This window comes from Miscanthus floridulus, chromosome 2 (genome assembly GCF_019320115.1).
Source record: "Miscanthus floridulus cultivar M001 chromosome 2, ASM1932011v1, whole genome shotgun sequence".
Classification (NCBI taxonomy): domain Eukaryota; kingdom Viridiplantae; phylum Streptophyta; class Magnoliopsida; order Poales; family Poaceae; genus Miscanthus; species Miscanthus floridulus.
Window position 1 is genome coordinate 2,866,713 of NC_089581.1, and position 20,261 is coordinate 2,886,973.

General features: G+C 43.3%; 4 protein-coding genes across 6 annotated transcripts in view; 3 read left to right on the forward strand and 1 right to left on the reverse strand.

Annotated features, from left to right (window-relative positions):
• LOC136537645 (U2 small nuclear ribonucleoprotein A'-like) overlaps nucleotides 1-15,101 on the forward strand; it is a 211,289-nt gene extending 196,188 nt beyond the window's left edge. The window contains exons 2-9 of one of the 2 annotated variants that reach the window (XM_066529598.1): nucleotides 11,444-11,602; nucleotides 11,707-11,747; nucleotides 12,695-12,824; nucleotides 12,913-13,118; nucleotides 14,082-14,252; nucleotides 14,380-14,430; nucleotides 14,520-14,684; nucleotides 14,792-15,101. In XM_066529598.1, the coding sequence (XP_066385695.1) occupies nucleotides 11,521-11,602; nucleotides 11,707-11,747; nucleotides 12,695-12,824; nucleotides 12,913-13,118; nucleotides 14,082-14,252; nucleotides 14,380-14,430; nucleotides 14,520-14,684; nucleotides 14,792-14,797 (852 nt within the window). In that variant the 5' untranslated portion in view covers nucleotides 11,444-11,520 and the 3' untranslated portion in view covers nucleotides 14,798-15,101. Of the gene's footprint in view, nucleotides 1-11,375; nucleotides 11,603-11,706; nucleotides 11,748-12,694; nucleotides 12,825-12,912; nucleotides 13,119-14,081; nucleotides 14,253-14,379; nucleotides 14,431-14,519; nucleotides 14,685-14,791 lie in introns of those variants that run through there. The other variant, XM_066529597.1, reaches the window with a different exon arrangement.
• Nucleotides 10-4,816, forward strand: LOC136515050 (monothiol glutaredoxin-S7, chloroplastic-like). Its single transcript, XM_066508743.1, has 2 exons — nucleotides 10-646; nucleotides 4,587-4,816. The coding sequence occupies exons 1-2, from the start codon at nucleotides 184-186 to the stop codon at nucleotides 4,640-4,642; spliced, it is 519 nt and encodes a 172-aa protein (XP_066364840.1). The 5' UTR covers nucleotides 10-183; the 3' UTR covers nucleotides 4,643-4,816.
• On the reverse strand, nucleotides 6,032-9,945 carry LOC136515036 (26S proteasome non-ATPase regulatory subunit 12 homolog A-like). Of its 2 annotated transcripts, none has more exons than XM_066508732.1 (11): nucleotides 9,792-9,945; nucleotides 9,409-9,612; nucleotides 8,186-8,293; nucleotides 7,995-8,099; nucleotides 7,811-7,867; nucleotides 7,528-7,724; nucleotides 7,247-7,346; nucleotides 7,057-7,169; nucleotides 6,803-6,956; nucleotides 6,638-6,715; nucleotides 6,032-6,463 (listed from the first exon to the last, which is right to left on the reverse strand). In XM_066508732.1, exons 1-11 carry the CDS (start codon nucleotides 9,792-9,794, stop codon nucleotides 6,245-6,247), a joined length of 1,338 nt encoding a protein of 445 aa, XP_066364829.1. In that variant the 5' UTR covers nucleotides 9,795-9,945; the 3' UTR covers nucleotides 6,032-6,244. The 2 variants fall into 2 exon arrangements, with proteins under 2 accessions (XP_066364829.1, XP_066364836.1); XM_066508739.1 differs by having other exon boundaries at nucleotides 6,270-6,485.
• A 1,130-nt stretch (nucleotides 15,102-16,231) lies between the features above and the next one.
• Nucleotides 16,232-18,093, forward strand: LOC136519513 (protein FRIGIDA-like). Its single transcript, XM_066512908.1, is given in 4 exon segments — nucleotides 16,232-16,713; nucleotides 16,715-16,782; nucleotides 16,919-17,079; nucleotides 17,296-18,093. Coding segments are annotated over 4 exon segments (888 nt in total). The 3' UTR covers nucleotides 17,473-18,093.
• Nucleotides 18,094-20,261: the final 2,168 nt, after the last annotated feature.

A 20,261-nucleotide genomic window follows, 5' to 3' on the forward strand; every position in this document is an offset into this window, starting at 1 on the left:
TTGCGGCCCAAGCCAAACGCCATCCATGGCCCATGGGCCGGTGGGTTCTGCTCGCTGCCTCGCTTCCTCCTCCACGGCCACGGAAAATAAGGAATAAGAATATTAATTAATTATTCCGTGCCGTCCCAGCTCAGTCCACCACACCCACTGCTCCGTACCATCCGTCGCCGCCGGCGCACCGCGATGGCCACCTCCGCCACGGCCGCGAGGCCTCTCGCTGGGACCGCCGTCCCGCTTCCGCTCGCGGCGCGGCAGCGGACCGCCAGGGTCGCTTTGCTCCCCCTGGCTCCTCCTGTTCCGGCCCAGCGCCTCGCTCTCTGGCGGGCCGCGCAGCTCCCACTCCCGGCGCGCGGCAGGTCGGTGCGGTGCCTGGCGACGCTGAGCCCGGAGATGCGGGCGACGCTGGACAAGGTCGTGGGGTCCAGCAAGGTGGTGCTGTTCATGAAGGGGACCAAGGACTTCCCGCAGTGCGGTTTCTCCCACACCGTCGTGCAGATCCTGCGCTCGCTCAACGTGCCCTTCGACACGCTCGACGTGCTATCCAACGAGGCGCTCCGGCAGGGGCTCAAAGAGTACTCCAGCTGGCCCACCTTCCCGCAGCTCTACATCGACGGCGAGTTCTTCGGCGGATGTGACATCACCGTTGGTATACTCCTATATATTTTCTCTCTTCATTCACAGTTGGAGCCTGGAAATTCTATACGTTTTTACTGAGCTCACGATCTCATGATATTGGAATCTGACCTGTTGGTTCAACAATTTGTCTGTCTGCCAGCCATCCTAATCCACTAATACGACATTTGGGAGTCTCTCACTAATAAGATGATAGTAGTAGATTTCACAGATGATCAGTACAAGCTCCATACATGTTTAGCTAATTTTGAGTGTATCACAGTATGCTTATGCTGAAGGCATAGTCTGGAGTAGTGTCTCATTTTTCCACAAGTGCACATTCTATCTCAGTATCGATTTGGTTGGAAAACTCTGGTTGCCGGTGTAGACAGGGGCAGAGCCAGGGCTGGTGCAACCCACGCTGTAACACCCCCAGAGTCAACGAATGCTTAAGTATTACATGTATTTTTAGGAAAGCGAAAAACATTTTGGGAAACCAAATTCAAACATTTTAGGACTGATCTAATTAGAATATAAGTATAAAGCACCCTCTTTCAGACAGTCTTGGCTCTGCCCCTGGGTGTAGAGGAAGTCACTCGCACAAATCCTTCTCTAATGTTTCAAAAAAAATCCTTCTCTTTCTTAATTCCAATCTTTGCACATAGCAAAGGCACTAATTGGACATTTAGGGTGTTGCTTACCAAGATGGTTGATTTCCCAAATGATTAGTGGCAAGCTTCGTGCCTCTGAGGCATACTCCAGGCATATTCTCTCCCAAATGGCTATTCACTTGGTAATCTTCAATTGTAGGCCTAGAGGTGTCTCCCAAGGCCATGAAAAACGCTAATATGTGGCCTGGCCGCTTCTCAGCAGTTACTGCATAATCCTAATCCTGCCATGGTGGACAAAAGCGGGGGAGAGCTAAGGCTACAGCTAGATTAGATGGTGTATTTGTGGAAGAGACAAGAGAAAATAAATGAATAAACGCTAGGCATTTTGGTGTCGGAGATGCTTAAGTGAACTCTTAATTTTATGGAACTATTTAAGCGTCTAAAAAAATGTTGTTTCCTTTGGAAGTGTTGACTCTTACACTATTTAAGCGCCTATAAAACTGTTGCTTCCATTGGAAATTGGGACTTTTACACAACTCTTGATGACATGTCATTTATTCTCTTTTGTTCAGCGTCCATGTAAGAACTTTGCAGTTTGCATTGTGCATGCCCTAAATAGCAAAAGCATCTTCTAAATATTTGCTGGCCATTGACACAGATCCTTCCTTCTCTTTCTTAGTGATCAGTGTCTTTGTAAACAGCAAAAGCGTCTTCTAAATGCCAGACAAATACCTAGTGTTTTCCATTTGAATCAATGCCATATGCTCAATCCTTATTTCATTCTCGTTTGTATATTCCAATTTTACTTTGTCTATAGATCCATCCCTGTTGTTTATCGTGGTTGCAAGAGGTGGACATTGCCTCGTAGAAATAAAACAGTTGGGTTCATCACATTCAAGAAATACCTTATTTCTCACTTGTTCAGTGCCAATGGCAACTAACAAGACCAATCTCTACTCCTAAAAAGACCAAACTGTCTCGTTCACGCCCCTATCATTCTGCCTCCCCGACCCACCAACGTACCCGCTCCCTTGTCCGTTCCCAGAAAAAAAAGAAAAAGAAAAAACGCGACTAGCCCCTCGCACTTCGCCTCCGAGCGCCGCCGCCGCCAACGCCGCCGAACGCCCCCGACGCTGCCGCCCGGGCGCCTCCCTTCGGCCAACGAACGTGCCGCCACCGAGCGCCGCCAACACCACCACCGCTGAACGCCCCCGACGCCGCCGCCCGGGCGCCTCCCTCCGGCCGCCGACCGTGCCGCCACCGAGCGGCGACGCCGGACCATGGCCGGCCGCCTCCAGCGAAGCCTCGGGCCTCGGCCGGAACCCTAGGTCCCGCTCAGCCTCGGGCCTCCGCCCGCTCGGCGGGAGCTCCAGGGGCGGACGGCGAGGAGCAGCCGCATCCCGTCGAGCAGCAGCACACCAGGTGTGCCAACCTCTTCCTGCTGTGCGAAACCGAAAATCCAACCCTAACTTAAGCTATTCGGATCTGATCTAATTACATTTGTGTATATGTATTATGCCTGCTAACTTTGACCCCTTTCAAAAATCATTATGCGTACATGCGCACACCCATGTCCTTTACTGGATCTGTGCCTGCAGTTCTGTGTGCTTTCAAAAATTACCTAAGAATGGAATGCAGATTTAAGACCAAATTTCAGACAATTACATTTTCAAGAAAACTCTTGATGCTCCAATCCATTCATCATGCTCTGGTTATTTAGAATCTCGATCCTTAGTGTGCTCTTGTAGCCGCTGGCCCTCTCCTGCTTCTTGGCTAATGAATCAGTATGGTTATATTTGAAATCAGCTTAGTTAGACATTGCTCAGTATGGTTATATATTTGATGAAGTTATGTGCTCTGTGCTCAGTTTTCAATGGAATATAGTTTTGAACGGCTATGTTTTTACCTTTTCAGTTTTCAATGGATTATATTTGAACGGTTATGTTTATGCCTTTTTAGTTTTCAAACCGTAGGTGGATTGTTATAGAAACTTAGAAAGGTGACTATATCTTTTTTTTACTGAGGCTTCATCATGTTAGTTAAAGGCTACAACTTTCAGCACGAGCTGCCACATCGAAGCAACCAATGTCACCCTTAGGATAAACAGGCATATGAAAAAGTATGCTTCTAACAGATTTTTCTGTGAAAACAATGCACCGAGGCCATCTCACAACACATAGACATAATCTCTCTATATCTTAATTTTGGCTTGGCAAAGGATTCTCGAACACCTCCGAACTCCTCATAAATTTTTTTTGTCGCTCCCGTTGCAATGCACGGGCAATCATCTAGTCTAGGACAAAAGCAACATTATGATGGTCTCTACATCTAACGCCTAATTTCTATATCAACCATGAAATATAACAACAGTATGATCTTTTAGTGATAATCAGGGACTGTTCTTGTCGTCATTTTTTTGGTCAAGAAGGAACAACAATTATCATTCCATAACTCAAATTGATGGCCAACCATTGATAATTTCTTCCCATCTGTATGAGTAAATCAGACATGCTCAACTTTATTGATTCAGTGACTCTTAAGAGCAAATCACATTCCTTCACCATGCATCATTGTTTGCTATGTCACCAGTATCTGCTTTTTGAGACATCTTAACAGTATCTGATCTACCTTTTGAAACTAGGACTGCTGACTTTGCAGCTTATGGACATTCCTAGATAATTGCATAGGTATAGTGTCCTCTAAGCTTAGTTAGATTATAGGGTTGATGCTGTAGGTTTACTCCACCCCAGTATGTGATGGTTTTGGAAAATAGATAGCCAATGTACAAGACTGAATGTTTTAGAAAAAATAGTGAGGAAGGGCAATCAATCTTAGGTTTTGGGGATCTCTACAGGACATCGAAATCAGTGGGTTTTTTTATGTTATGTACTTTGGGTCAGGGGCTACGACTAACCTGATTAGTCCTGGCTAGGGTCGTTCCTTGGTTTTTTGTTTCAGGTGTTTTTTCCTAGTCTTTTGAGGGAACCCGTTATTCTCTAGTGAGATAAGGGGACATAAGAGGGTTGTGTTGTACGGGACCGTTATTTCTCTATCTTTAATACAAAGATATGCAAATCTCCTGCATGTTCAAGAGAAAAAAAAAACTTGGCCAGGAGAACACAGAATAGCACAAATATATGGTGCAAACTGCTAAGGCATTATTTGCATTGAAGTAGAAAAACACTGCACATACACCTGCAGATGGCTGTATTCATACATGTACATTAACTTTTCATGTACTCAGCAACTGAATTCCATACACACGATATTTTCATTTCTGTTTCCACAACTCAAGTATATATTTCATCTCAACGTTCGAACCAATGTTAATGGCTAATGCTAACTTTGCGGTCCATTTTGCAGAGGCATACAAGAGTGGAGAACTGCAGGAAACTCTAGAGAAAACAATGTGTTCATAGAAAAAAGTTGAACCAGGAGCACACAGCATACTGTTAATCAAAATGTTATAGTATTTGCTGTACGATTCAGGCATGTTAAGCTGGAGATGCTAAGTTGTAGACAATTCATGTCCAAATGTTCAGTGCACTTCGACTAGAATACATTTTTCTGCAATAACCATCCAGCTTTAATAACCCAGATGATATGCTACCAGATTGCTCCGTTTTCAGCTCCGACTACCACTGCAATCAATTGAGGCAGCAAACTGTTGCACTTGCCGTTACGACAGGCAGAATTGATATTAGATCGCATACAATTTTGTAAAGAAAGAATTGCCTCAGTATTGTTTGGTGCTCACGTTTATATTCCTTCAATCACCCCTTCATATAAATAATACCAAACTTGAGTCGGCTACGAGTCACAGTCTCCTCGCATTGCATAGGCGAGGATAAGGCTTGCCACTGACACCTTTTCCCAGACCCTGTACAGAGCGGGAGCTCTCTCCACTGGCTACGCCTTTTTTTTTTTTACTTGAGTTGGCTATACGGCGACTAAAATTCTATATGCAGCCGTACGAATTATGATAGGAAGGAAGCAGCCGTGTCAGACTGAAAGGCCCTGTGTTGGAGGCTTGCTGCTTCGTCGTGGCTCATTTTCGTTCTTCTATATGCAGGCTGCAGCAAGTGGTTATTGTGACCTGTAATGTAATTTGACCAGTGCCATGCGGTATTTTTTGTAGAGGCAATGGTTTGGACTTTTATAGAAGTAATAAAAAAAGCTTGACTGATTTCTTAGGTTTCCAAAAAACAGTGTCAGGAGTGACAGGTTTATTCAGACTCAGCGTAGGGACGAGGCTGGTGGGGGAGGTGGCACTGTTGTGCCCTTTTTCTAGCCATCTTCCATGCCAGTGGACTAAAAATTTTGCAGCCTGTTCGGGAGGCCGTATCGTATCGTGGATTATTTACTGCTGGCTGGTTTGGTGTGAGAGAAAAATACTGTTCCTAGCTGGAAATTTACGATCGTTTACGAGCAAGCGAACAGGTTGTTGGTCTCTCGTATGTACCTCTTTCTGTTGGCCTGACCTTGAAAACTTCCATGGTCTGCATCCGTGTAGCACTGTAGAGCTATTGGGATGATGGTTTCTAAGCTGACTGTTTAAGAGAAAATCCATGTACCATAGCTGATAAGTTCAAATGCGACCTTAGCGCCTCGTAACGCTTTTAGATTTGACCAGGAAGGTTCGTGGAGGGTGAGCAGTGCGAGACACTAACTGCGCCACTGGTCACCACTCACCAGAGCGGCGCCGTCCAACAACGATAGCAAAACATTGTTAGTTTGTTACAGATATGAAGTGCGAGCTGAGGGCCCAGTGGCCCGTAACAAGTGCCAACCAACATAATCAGGACACGAATCCAGAATTGGGGTCTTGACATACAGAGAATTATTGTGTCCATGTTAGTAATTCATTTAACACAGAACAGTGGTTCATTTTAAATAATCTTTCACTTGACAGCACCGGTTCATCTTAAATAATCTCAAATTCAGCGTCCTGCTGTTACAGTATCTTAACACCACGGCAGGCTATGAAGGGAACCTAAACCAAAACAGGCAGTGCCAAACAGTCAAGCTTTTAACACAGCCTTGTGGATCATGGTCTCCTTATGTATCTGGTGGCAACTCTTCTCGACAAGGTCGAGAAGTTTCTCGAGGTTTGTGGCCCATGAGTTGAGTGTGCCATTGCAGTCTTGGGCTGTCTGGAAACTAACGACTCCCATCGGCCTGTCAATCTTCGCAATCAGAGATTTTGAGTTCACCATGTCTGAAAGATGCTTCTCTGCCTCCTGAAAAGAGTAATGTGTAGTTCTAGATAGATATCTCAGCTGTACTCTAACTGAAGCTATAAAATAAAATGCTTCACAATTCAGGTGATTGTCATGTACTGTGTTTAAACAAAGGATGCCACAGTTGGCATCACAAAGAAGATACAATATCATGCAAAGGTGAAAAATACAAACCTGCAAACTCAGGCAGAGAAGGTCCGCAAGCCTCTTGAGGGTAATCCTAGAATAATATTTCGACACCACCAAGATATTCTGAACAGAGCAAAAAGTCAGATTCAGTGGACAAGCATATAAAGCAAAATAACTACAAGTATAGGCCAAAGACAAAGTAAGCAATACATGTTCGATGATCCTCAGCTTCAAATCTTCTGCAGCTTTGGCACCCAAAGCTCCTCCGAGAAGATTCTTCTCGTTCTCGTATTCGTGCTTGGCGAACTCCCACAACGTTGTCCACTGGATGACCTCCATGGTAACCAGCTGCTTTAGCAATAATCTTTTTTTTTCCCATCACATCACAACAGGGAAAAATAAGTGATTATTGAGATAAGCCTGCCTGGAGTTATGAGATAAATTTTGCAAACATACAAATGTACCTAAAATTTGGGATTTCTGTAAGGTTCTTATCCTCAAGTGTAGCATTGAGAAGGCTCGATTGCATAGGATCATGAGGTGCTAGCACCAAGTACCAACAGATCTTCCTAAGAATCTGCAAAGGAATTAAGGTAGTCAGATAATTGAGGGGTTGGTGGATGGGTGTCATGTATACACATGTTGAGAGAGTACCGGTATCCACTTTGTTGGATCCTCTTTTATCGCTGGAATATCATAAATCGCCTTGTAGCAACGGCAGATCTCCAGGTAATCATTGTTGTGCATGTAATATCTGTGAAGAGACAACGAAGAATTATGATTGGCTCCAATATGAAATGTAATTATGAACCATAGCGTTAAATAGAAAAAAGAAATTTGGGGTTCCAGTGGTAGTCAGGTAGACGAGCCAATAACGACAATGACAATCAAATAGCACGCCAGTAGTGCATTAAAGATTGAGAAGCATCACATACCGAATCATCAGTTCATAGTAGATGCGCTTCAATTCTAGTAGGGATGGAATGTCTGCAGGAGCATCCTGAACAATATTGTCCCCTTCCTTTTGTTTCTTTTTTTCCTTCAATGGATCTGCTTCGAATACTCTAGTACTAATTTTCCTTGATAAAATTTGTGCTCTGACATAATCTTGCCGATCTAGGCATAGCCGGACCTGTGACAACAATAATAGAAAGTTTTGCAAGAACCAGCATTTTAGTAAGTATACAAAGTATTTAACATAATAGATTGCCATAATACCTGGTCAAGAATAAAAGCAATTTTTTCTGTCTTGGCCATGGAACCAAATGTTTCGACCTGATAAACAACTTGTTAGTAACAGTCATGGATGGTCAGAACTGACAAACAGTACTAAAGAATGACAGAAACATTGTCACATAATATGGAAGTACATGTCCTCAATTCTAGTGCAGTGCAAACTTACAGCAACTTCTTGCATCAAATCAGCAGCCTCGTCAATCTGTCCCTGCTCCTCTTTGATTTTAGCAAGTCTTTTGATCAATCTTGCTCTCTCTATCTCGACATAAATCTGCAGATGAACAACTGTCAGATTACACACATAAAAACAATGAATCTTAAAAGGAATAATAAATCATCAAGATGGAAAATTCTCACTTTGCCAGCAGAAACGCTGCTCAGTGTTTTGATTAGCTCGATGCGTGTGTCAATGTCTAGTGTCAAATCAATGTAGTCCATTGCTTTCTGAACCATAGCAGTTATGGCCTGCGATAAACAGAAGTAACAGTAATATAAGTGTATAGTAAACAAAACAGTAGCAAGTGACATACATGGTTAGCAGGTAAACAGATAGACAAAGATGACTTATGAATCTGCAAAAACAAGATAAATAGTTAGAGTAATGCTTTGGTACAGCATAGGCTCCCATTTGAAAGCAAGTAATAAAGAACTACTTATATTATACTTAATAGATTGATCTAAAGTGTTCTGGTCATGGGCAAAACATTGCTCAAGATGATTGTGAATAAGACTCAAGAACTGGCAATTGTATGTCCAAGCAACTAAAGGTCAAAGCAAAATGTTGCAGATAAAGATTTCACATTGTGGTTGTTCAACAATGGATAGGAACAATGCAAACTCCAGAAGTGCAATTATTCGCTGATGCTAAGAAAATAAGTATACCCTAACGAACAACCAAATGGATAACAGTTCAAGAGAATTGCATTAGCATACATCTAGACATCACTATGGCCATGGATGAGAGCATTCAAATTGCACTATGTGTGCAATCTAAGAAATGTAAAGCAAAAAATAGTAAGCACATCATGCGCATGCTTCATAGTCAACGCGGAAGAATGGTGAGTGGCGTTGCATTTAAAGGAAAACCAGTCAGCATTGTTAAGTAGAACTAAATCATCAAAAAACAAAAAAACAAAATGTTCTGAAAATCAATGGCCGCTGCAAGCAGAAAGAATGTATAAAAGTAAGATATCATGTATTTCTAGCTTTCTTAATAATTACAACTGCATGAAATATTTATTGGATGGATAAACCATACTTCCGCCAACCACTATATTAGTTTAAACAAGCAACTTCGATTCAGAAAGCTTTCTCAAGTACAGCCTCTTTTAACAGACAAGAGTTCAGCAGATGTTTTTGGGTCAATACCTCGAACCAACACCAAAAGTACAACAAAGTTACAGTAGTAAAATACTTCAATAGCACGTTATGCGGCGAAAATTTGAAGCCTAAAGGCCGCTCTGCCTTCGTACAAGCAAACTGATTACTAAAGCACCTCCAAAGGGTCTCATACACATATACTAATTACAGAAACCAATCGAAGATGTAAGAGCAAGGCGGTGAATACTCGAGACCCGAACCTGCTTAAGCTGGCCTCTCCTCTTGGAGAGGAGAACGATCTGGTCGTTGAGCGTCTTCCACGCGCCGGCCTTGTAGCAGAGCTCGACGATGTCGATGACGGCCTTCCGCGTGCCGGCGACATCGCCGGCCAGCCTCATCTGCTTCTCGACGTTCAGGAGCGACTCTATCGCCGCATCGAGGTTGGTGTTGGTACTGTCGCCCTCCTGCACTCATCCAGCAAGAGCAGAGTCAGACCGCGAGGTAGCAGATGAATCGGCGCGGGATCGAAACCCTAGGCGGGGAGGGCGCGGCCTGCGCCGGACACTGAGAAGCGGGGTGGAGCGCGGACGGACGAGATGTGGATGGAGAGCAAGGTGGGGGAGGAGGCCGGCGGGGGGCTCACCATGGCCGGGATCGCCGGGAAGCTGCGGACGAGGAGACGGTGAGGAGATCTGTTCAGACCTCAGAGGCCTTGCTTGCGAGAGGGGAAGAAGGTTGGGGCCGAGTTTGTACTGCTTCCCAGTCCGATGGTCCGTCGCCCTCCACGGTAAATCGCGCCGACATGTGGGACCGCTCCGTCGTTTGCAGGCCGCACTCCCTCCCACCCCTCCCTCTCATCGACAATTGTATGTATCCCTTTTCATTTCAAAAAATACTCCTATTAATGTCTACTTCAAATATGTGCAATTTTGACTGGTCTACAACGTCTATGTAATTATTACCAACTTTTTAATGAAAATTTTGCCATTACCCTTAACAGCAACAAATTACATATAAACTTGTTATGGTCCGTAACTTACTACAATAACTTCAATAGTGCCTTAAAATACTTAAATATAAAAATAACTCTTAGAAAAGTCGCTTTTGTAGTTGTTCGACAGTAAAAAAAAAACTACATAAGCAAACTATATCTAAGTAATTAGAGTGCCAGGACTCAACATCATGGAAACTCGTTCCGAATTCCCCCTGTTTTTTTCCCTCTAATCTACTACTCACTAACACAGAGGCACACAAGTGTCATAGCAACTTTCCTAGCCATGAACTCTAAAGTTTTTTCCCCATATTTCATGACCTTGTTTTTTGGGTTAGTGTAGCAATTTTTAAGGAGCAAAGGATCCCCACCAAAGTCAAGTTTAGCTAATAACCATATATTATAACATCAACGCAAAGCGCTAAAAAATATAAGAGGGCACTAGAGACTATTTCATATACCAAACACGAGGAGAGGGACAAGTTATGTTATGCTATATATACACCAACCTAATAAAATATATGTCGTGCGCACATATAGGGCATACTATACTTAACAAGAACGTCGTGCACGAGACAACTAATTGTTTTTAAAGTTATTTCAAGTTATAGCCGACAAGACACCAATATCGATCTAAATGAGCAGAGTACAAACTGGGGTACGCTTGCCAACCTAATCACGCCATGTTTTTTTCTCTAAAGATTTAGAATGACCCAAGAGTAAACTGTATTTAGAGCAACTCCCATAGAGATGCTATTTCTAACTTGAATACAATTTAAGCAGTTTGCGACATAAAATATACTACAACAGATATTACAAAACAAAAATATGGAGGGCGAGTTTGGATCTGAAACAAAAATAGCTGGGCAAGTGACTTGGCGAGTTTTGAATATGAAAATAGAAAGTTTACGAAGGTTGTTGGAGAACCCATGCTTTTTTAGGAGATTTTATATTAGAGAATGGCTAAATCATGGATATAGAAATCAATTTTTAGCTAATCTCTCGGAGTTGCTCAACATATAATATATTAATAATGATTTTGGATTGACAAATCCGTATCTTTCACTTGAAAAATATTAGAATTGGGAAACATGAGTTTTCTTCTGAGTTAGTATATATGTAGGACGGAAAGAGAATATAATAAGGAGGGGGAAAAAGAGAAGGAAAAGAGCTTTGGGTCGTCGAGTTTGGGTCCAAACCAAAATCAAGCCCAACGACAACGTTCGGGACCGAGACCGACTGGAGACTGCCCACCCCACACTGCTTGCAATCGCGCCGCCCCCGCCACTAGGGTTTTTTTCGTATCCCCATCTTCCCCGACCCCGTGTGTTTCCCAACATCCCGCGGCAGCCGCCATTGCCGCCGCCTTCTCCCAGTCGCCATGGTCAGGCTCACCGCCGACCTGATATGGAAGAGCCCGCACTTCTTCAACGCCATCAAGGAGCGCGAGCTCGACCTCCGAGGTTTGCCCACTCTCTCCCTCCCTCCCCCGCCAGTTAGATCTAGGGTTCTGTGTTCTGCTCTTCGAAAGCTCACAACCCTTGCTCCTCCTCCTACTTCGCTGCAGGCAACAAGATCGCCGTCATCGAGAATCTCGGAGCCACCGAGGTGAGCTCCGCCGTCTTCTTCCTTGCTTCTCATACTTCCTTTACGCATGTCTATACTGGCAAATAACATGCGAGATTGTTAGGCGCACGATGCACGCTGCTTTGTAGTCTATGTGCTTGGCAGGGGTGTGGTTCGATTCCCTTTGAAGTTGCTACAGCAATGTTAGTTACTATACTACAGTAGTGTTAGTATGGTATTGTCAGGCTGTCACAGCCACTTCCACTCACTTTTGTTTTCACGGTAGTTTGTAAAAACCGGGAGCCTAAGTAAACGGATTTCACTTCTCTTGAAGTGAATATTGGGTGGTAAATGTTTTGACCTAGTGGATGCATTTTTTTTTAATATAAACTGTGAACATTTAATTGGTGGGTAAACCAAAGGGAGCTGTATTTTCTGTATTGAGATACTGTTTCAGACAATCAATCCCAATGCTCTGCTCAACCAGCTTAGGGAGTGAAGGGTCTCATACATTTGTACTAGTATAGTAGGGGAGGACTGGTGGTCTATGTTTTAGTGGTGAACGTAGATGCCTCCTGTACCATAGGAATTGCTATTTGTAATTTTGGTGTTCTATTTACTGTGCCAGACATCTTTTATGTTATGTATATGTATATGCATACCTGTTTTGTTCCATGGAATTGTTAAAGTGAGAGGTTGTCTAATAGTTCTGGATCTGTTCTGATTTTCGTTTCATTTGAGGGGTCTAAAGGGCCTGTGTAATTTCTGTGTTAATATAGTGCCCAATCCAATTTGTTTTGGTCTGGCTGGTCCACATCTCGGTGATTTCATTTATTGGCATATCAATGACTTGATACTGTGCTGTTTGAATTGGTTGAACTGGAATCATATATTTTAAAACCCATTTGGAATAGTATTTACTATTTAGCTTTATGGGTTCCCTCTCTAGCTTTTCTTAACACCATGTCTATTCATTCTCTCTCTAACAGGACCAATTTGACACAATTGACTTGTCGGACAATGAGATTGTCAAGCTTGAAAACTTCCCATACTTGAATCGTCTTGGCACTCTACTAGTTAACAATAACAGAATCACACGTATCAGTCCCAATCTTGGTGGTAAGAACTCCTGTATTCCCAACACTGTTTTCTAACTCCCATATTTGCTCCATGCTTCACCTTCTTTCTTGGTTTTTTTCCCATGCAGAGTTTTTGCCAAAGCTGCATACGCTGGTGCTCACAAACAACCGTCTGACAAATCTTGCGGAGATTGATCCGCTGGCATCTCTTCCAAAGCTACAATTCCTCAGCTTACTGGATAATACTGTAACTAAGCAGCCAGACTACAGGCTATATGTTATCCATAAATTGAAGCATTTGCGTTTACTGGATTTCAAGAAAGTGAAACAACAGGTGAGCAATATCTTTTGGCGTATAAAATGTTGAAATGTTTATCGTTTGCATGAATATCTGTCACACATTTCATGCATTGCTGTCAACATCTGTGCTTAATAGCTTATCTGGAGTTCATTTTTTCTTATTAATCCATGAATCTGCCACTGATGGTTTTTAAGATTAACCCTTAGTTGCTTGGTGTTTGCTGTTCTGATACAACAAATGATTATATGTTTCTTATTTTGGGTTATGACGAGCGGTTAGCACGAATTATCTACTGAAGTATTTTGCATAGAATCTGCTCGTTATTGTTAAGATTGCATGTTCTACTTTTGTAATATATGGTATCAACAGGAATTTAAAATTATTAGTGCCGCGATCAGCAAGCTTATGTGGTTTTACTTGCTGATGGGCCTATAACTGACTGAACCATGTTTTAGCTAAAGTCCATTTTGATAAAGGGGCACATATAATACAAACCACCACCTATTGTGCTAACTCCTTCCTGTCACCATGTCCAGAAAAAACATTCTAAAGTTCAAAGTTACTGTCTTAAACAAGGATGCCATCTGATACATGTGTTACATTATTCACACTTTCCGTGCTCTCTACATGTTTGCATTTGTGCGAACATGACTAGTAGTTTTATCTAATTTATTTTCAGCTGCATTTATTGTCAGAGTCTTTTTTGGAAAACATAAACCTAGACAAAACCTGCATCGCTGCTTGATTAGTTTATTTATTCCCCCACAGGTTGTTTGTTCATTTCCTTTGGAATGGCTCCAAAATATGTTTTGGGATGGACCCGAAGTGCTGGCAGCAAAAGGGACAAACAAGCAACTCTTTTGACTTTTGATTTTCATGAATTAGATGCATGAACATCATGGAATGCTTTGGCTGACATGTTTTCCATTATCGAGTCTGCACATGTTGCTTTTGTTTCTGAATTTCCTTGGGAGATATTTGTTTTCTGTTTTGTAGGAGAGAGTTGCGGCAGCAAAAAAGTTTCACTCAGAGGAGGCAGAGGAAGAGGCAAAGAAGGTACCTGCCAAAACGTTTACTCCTGGTCTGCCTGATGCTCAGGACATCGCAATGGAGCCACAAGGTCCTAAAGTAGTTGCTCCAACTCCTGAACAAATCATGGCTATCAAGGTAATAATTTGTTTCCAAATCTTTTCCTAGCTTGCACAGTATTCTCTTGGTGTTCCCATTGTAGTTTTTACCCAATAACTCTGTTTGTTTTATTTGCTGACAAAAAAAAACTGTTGTATATTTGTAGGCTGCTATTGCGAATGCTCACACTCTTGAGGAAGCTGCAAGGCTAGAGCAGGTAATGTCCTATGACTTTGTTCCCATGCTTTTTGCAGCTTTGGCTTCTAACCATGTACTGATAGCTTTTTTGTGGATCATCGTGCTCAGGTATTAAGCACTGGTCAAGTTCCTGCTGAATTTGCAGTGCCTAAGCCTGATGCAAACATGGCTGAAGCTTCAGTGGGAGCTGAGAAGATGGATACAGATGGTCAGAACCAGGAGGGTGAGGCTGATGGGCAGAAACAAGATGACGAAAGCACCCCAATTCAGGAGGTATAATCATCTAATGTCTGATGCGTGCACACGCATACTTGATAAATTGTTTTCCTTGTGGCTAGTGGTTTCTCATACCATGTCTCCGTTTATCTGCATCTTGGCAGGATTGAAGGCATGGTGACATGGCTGGATCGCCTGGGCTGGGACCATTATTTGAGTTAGGTTTGCCAGTTTTCGTGGGGGACAGAAAAGAGCTAGAGCCTATCGTCGCAGAACGCCCTCTCTGGATCGCATGCCTAGTATCAAGTATTTATGTATCCTCTGGAATGTGGATGCTAACAACAATTTTTTTCAGTAGATGGTACTCCGAAGAGAACCAGATGTTGTAAACTATACAGTCGTGCATGTTGGCGAACAAACCGTTGTTAAAACCAGTTGTTTTGATTGTAGCGCATGGCTTGGTGCCTGATCGCAGAGTGAGATGTTGCGTTGCCTCCTATTCTCAAAGTGCTTGCTCGAGTCTAAAAGTCCCTGTTGAGTTGAGGCGGATGATCGTCATCTGTTGCTGGATGTATCATTTTTGTATACGTGCAATTGTACTCAATGGTGGAATTGCCCTGTAGACTGTCTACTGTGACTGTCCAAACAAACTGCCACTGTAGGGCCTGTTCGCTTGAACTTATCAGCTAAAATTTACAGTATTTTTTTCTCACAATAAACAGCCCGTAGTAGCCCAATGTATGTCATCTAGAAAAATAAAAATCTTTTGAAGCTGTGTAGCAACCGTTGATGGCAAGCTTGCACAAGTTGATTCTATCTTTGAATCTCATCTTATTTCACTCAAACTAAAAGTCAAATTTCCATTTTAACTACAAATTGAGTCAAACTTGTGGCACGGAAACCAAAAGCGACAAATAATTTGGAACTGATGGAGTATATTCGACCAACTCACGCCCTTCGTCGCGCAGTTGCCAAACGCACTGCTAGTGCCTATTCCCGGAGTGCTAAAAAGAATGTGATCCAGTGGTTTAATTCTAGTTCCAAAATACATGTAAACGTGGATTGGAAATGTGTTTTCTAGATGGGACCTACCAATAAAAAAAAACACCACATGCAATTGGAAAATCTCTGAACTTTCAATGAATACTTGAGATAGTTCAATTGTTTTTGAGCTCCGGTGTGTGGGGAGAAGATATAGGAGAGGCTATGTGTAATTTCGCACTTCGACTAATCTAGTCTTAAAAAGTGAGATTTACATGGTATTGAATCGATTACTGTGTAGCAGAGTTTTTGAGCAAAACTAGTGTAGCAGAGTTGAGTCGGATGATGCATTCATGCATGAATCCTAGGCCTTGTTTAGATTGCAAGTTTTTTCACTCTCTCTGCATCACATCAAATCTTTGACACATGCATAGAGTATTAAATATAGATAAAAAAATAACTAATTACACAGTTTGATTGTAAATTACGAGACGAATCTTTTAAGCCTAGTTAGACCATGATTGGACAATAATTATTAAATACAAACGAAAATACTACAGTGCCAAATACTGATTCCTAACCTCAATCTAAAGAAGGCCCTGACTGCTTTTGCAATTTGCATAATGTGTACTCCCAACTGGTCGTTTGGATTCGAATTCCCGGCATGCCCCACCCACATATTCGGGGTCCCACCACATGTCCAAAACCCCTCCGTCTTTGTCCGTGTCCGTCCGTTCCGCACCCCGCGCGTCGCGACTCGCGAGTCCCCTCCGCCGCCCGCTTCCCCCGCCGCGCTCGTGCTCCGTGCCGTCGGCCGCTACTACATCCGCGCCGAGAGCCCCGACGTGGAGGCCGCGTGCACGCTCCTCCTCGAGCTCTACGTGCGCGCCGGGTGCCCGCGCCTCCGCTGGGGGCAGGGGAGGGACGCGGAGCTGCTGCTGCGGCAGGAGGTCCGCGAGGCCGCGCTGACGTGGCACAGCCGCCTTCTGCGCGTCAGCGGCGGCGGGGTCGGCGACGTGGCCGGCGCTGCGGGCGCCCGCGGCCTCGTTTTCTTCATGGCTGCCTTCGGGGTGCCCGTCGAGTTCCCGGCGCAGGAGCTCTACGACCGCCGCCGACGTCGCGGCCTGCGTCGAGGTGCTCAAGGCCTCCAAGCTCTTTGTCAGGAAGATGCGGGGTGAGAAAAATGGAATCTACTTCCCTCTTCTTCCCCTGAACCCTGATAATATTGGAGCGTTTCAGATTTTCCATGTTCCAATTCAGATTTCAGACCCTTTCAGTGCACCTAACAGCAACTCCTTTTTCTCTTGCAGATGTTGTTATCGAAATGATAAATAAGGCCATGTATCTTCAGGCAATGCGCATCATCCTTGCATTTGAATTTCAGGAAGCTTTCCCTCTTGCACCAACACTCGCTCTCATCATTGAGAAACTTGAGCATGATACGAAAGACGAGAGTGAGGGGCAGGCATCGGTATGTTTGTCATCTTTCTTGTACAGCATTTGTCAAAAGCAGACTTATATGTGCATGGTTTGCAGGATTTTATGTTTGGCATAACCAGTTATTTCGTTCATTTATTGTTAATATCCGGCAACCGTCTTATGATGTGTTATGTTTCTAATCTTCAGTGTCTTCTATATGTCGCAAACCTTATTATCCTAACGAGTACATGTAATTGGTTCTGCACAGGAGCGTGATGAGGAGGACTTGGCTCTTTTGAGTTCGATATCCAAATGCATGGAGGATCACAAGTTATCTCCCTCAGAATTTACCAGCTTCGCTGCGAAGATTGCGCTGCTAGAAGAGCGTGTTGGGAAGCCAAAACAAGCATGTACAGGAGTTAAGCGGAAGAGAGCAGAAGAGTGAGTCGAGTAGAATGCACCCTAGAAGCAAAGTTCCCATATGGTTGCGCTATCTCTATTGCGCAGCACCGGATTCTCTTTGTGCCATATAGTCAACTTCACTGGCACATGATAACCATCCAAAAATCACCGCACAAAATAGTTGTAGCTCTCCAAATTTTATGCAGACTAACCTGCATATTTTAGTCTTACAGACATGTAGAAAGTATTCCTGGATATCCTGAACTCCACAAGGATACATCATGTGGAACGAGTAGCATCTTCACATATATAGAATCAATGAACCTAGGAAGGCACAAAGAAGGTTATGATGTTTTCGTTTAACCTTTTTTTTACAAGCTTGACCCTGTTTAGCAGTTTCCCTACCCAAGTAAACTCAGCCAACTTTTGTTGCCAGTTGCATATGGATTTCTTTCGGCATCGCCCTTGTTTTCCCTTATGAACATCAGTTGGGAGATCAGTTTGACTTGCCTGATATAAATACATCATAAATGTTTTTGTAGCTGTCTGGTTTATTTCTTATCAGCATTTTCAGTAAGAATGATGTAATAGTTAAAGGTTTGTTCTTATTGAATCCAAAACAGGAGTATAGGACATATAACTCAATTTGAACTGTTCAAGTAGCCCTTTGAATCCTGTGAAGTACCTTTACCATGAGGACATTTGGTTGAGGTTTGAAATTCGAAACAGAAACATGGTTTGTTTAACTGTTTTTTGTAATCCTCATCAGGGCGTATATGTGCGTTTGAGGGCTAGTTTGGATTCAACCATTCCCCTTGGCAATTCCCCCTCAATCCCCAAGGGGAATGATTGATCCAAAGGAGCCCTGAGGGTTACAACTTTGTGTTAGATGCTGATTGAATGTCAGCTGTTTTTTATTCTGTTGATTGAACATCCCACAGAAGAAAATTTAACTAGCAGGAAACCCTCCGTTTCGAATAGGAACTGTGTTGGACGATGAAATCTGGCTGACGCAATAGAAAACAGAAAAAAGAGTATTGATTTGGATCTATTGTCGTGCTACTACAACCGGCTTTTTATTGACGGGTCTTCTTAAAAGTGTTTATGGGCTCTTTGATCGAAGAACGAATGTTAAATCGAACTTGCCGACCCCAAGGTCGTGTGCGGGTCCGAGCGATCAAACCATCGCTGGTGTGTGACTGAAATTCGCGTCAACAGCAGCAATCAGGATCCCAACCGCAGGAGCCGATGAGCACACGGCAACGGTGAAGAGCGTGGAGCCACCACCTCCCTCACCGGCTCACCCGCTCATGATCAGCCCGTGGCCGGCAAGCAAGCCGTAGCCACACCCGCGCTGCAGAAATGCCAAGAAGAGCAGGGCGGCGCGGCCAAACAAGAGCAACAGCCGGACCTGGCGTTGGAGCGGAAATTTTTAGAAGGAACAACACAGACTACTACTGCTGCTCGCATTTTCAGAGCACATGTATCATGAGATCAACAAGCGTCAATGTGACACATAATCGCTGGGTGTTTGTCACAGATGTCGCAGGTTTTGAGTTTTGACAGCCACCAAGTATATAGCTTTATAAGATCATATTACAATCACGTAGAAATAAGAAAACGACCACCTTCATGCATGCCAGCAAAAGGGATAATGGTACCAACATATTGGTCAAAAACTGCTGTGAACTGCTGTGATCCCAAGCCTGCGCGGTCTTCAAACCAGCTTTCCTCTGCACGACTGCACCTGCAAATAAAGAGAGAATGGTACCAACGTATTGGTCAAAACTGGTGATAAACTGCAACAGGAACTGGTAAAGCAGTAGATTTTCCATCCCGAAGATGAACGCAAAGAGGAAACATGGTGGCTGTTGAACTGCATAATGCTTATAGCTTTTCCATCGTTAAGTTAGGGTACTAATTAACCACCAATCTGAAGTAACATGTACAAATACAATTGAAAATGCAACCAGTTGTCTGTCATGCTACCACCTTTCCTTTTTAGCAGATAAAATGTATTAGTTTAGCTCTTTGCTTACTACTACCCCACCCTTTCAGCATGTACTTGGAATAGAGAACAAGTGAACAAGGATCAAGAGGTGGCCACTGATCTGCACCTCGTCAGGGAGCAGGCTAGATTTGAAGTATTCATCAGGGAATTTAATATATGAGAGCAGTAAGGGTTAATATCAGTATGTTGTATGTTCATCAGAGAATGTGAACTATATTCTCCTTCGAATCCTCTAGCATCCCATTGTCAATTGACAGTAACATGGCAGTAATGGTTGCACACTCACAAAATGGAGCTTTGAACTTGTAAGTGATGTGTTTTTTGTTTAATACAAATGCCAACTGGTTCTCTTAATTCTTGTGCATGTTTTATGCAAACTGGTTCTCTTAATCCTTGTGCATGTTTTGTACCAACTTGTAAGTGATGTTTCCTAGCTCATGTATCATGTACTTCAAAAGTTGTCTCAGATACATGATAAAATGTACTTCTGCAGCGATATCAATGGTTCCTTGACATCTATCTTAATTGAAATGGCCTTTATATTTTATCATTTGTCTTATAATGCACATTGAAAAACTTAGCTGGTTTGATTATGAGTGCACTCAAACATCAAGTGATACCTATTGAGTGCAGTTCCGCCTCCAGGAGCTTCTTGCATTAACGGTCACTGTCGGGATTGAAGGAATCGTTTCCAGAGGGCAGATCCACAGGGGCGAGTCGACGTCTACGATCTACGCATGGCCACTAATTCCAATCGAAGCAGTCACCGCAGTGCTGCACCGTGTCACACTCCGGCTCGGCGGTTCCGTCTCTCGTGATGT

Excerpts from the sequence above, each read along its gene's own strand:
- LOC136515050 (XM_066508743.1), top strand. The coding sequence starts at position 184 with ATGGCCACCTCCGCCACGGCCGCGAGGCCTCTCGCTGGGACCGCCGTC. Across the intron at positions 647-4,586 it reads CGGATGTGACATCACCGTTG|AGGCATACAAGAGTGGAGAA; the intron begins GTATACTCCTAT and ends TCCATTTTGCAG.
- LOC136515036 (XM_066508732.1), bottom strand. Across the intron at positions 6,716-6,802 it reads AGCTGAGGATCATCGAACAT|AATATCTTGGTGGTGTCGAA; the intron begins GTATTGCTTACT and ends TGCTCTGTTCAG. Across the intron at positions 6,464-6,637 it reads TTCTCTGCCTGAGTTTGCAG|GAGGCAGAGAAGCATCTTTC; the intron begins GTTTGTATTTTT and ends TACTCTTTTCAG.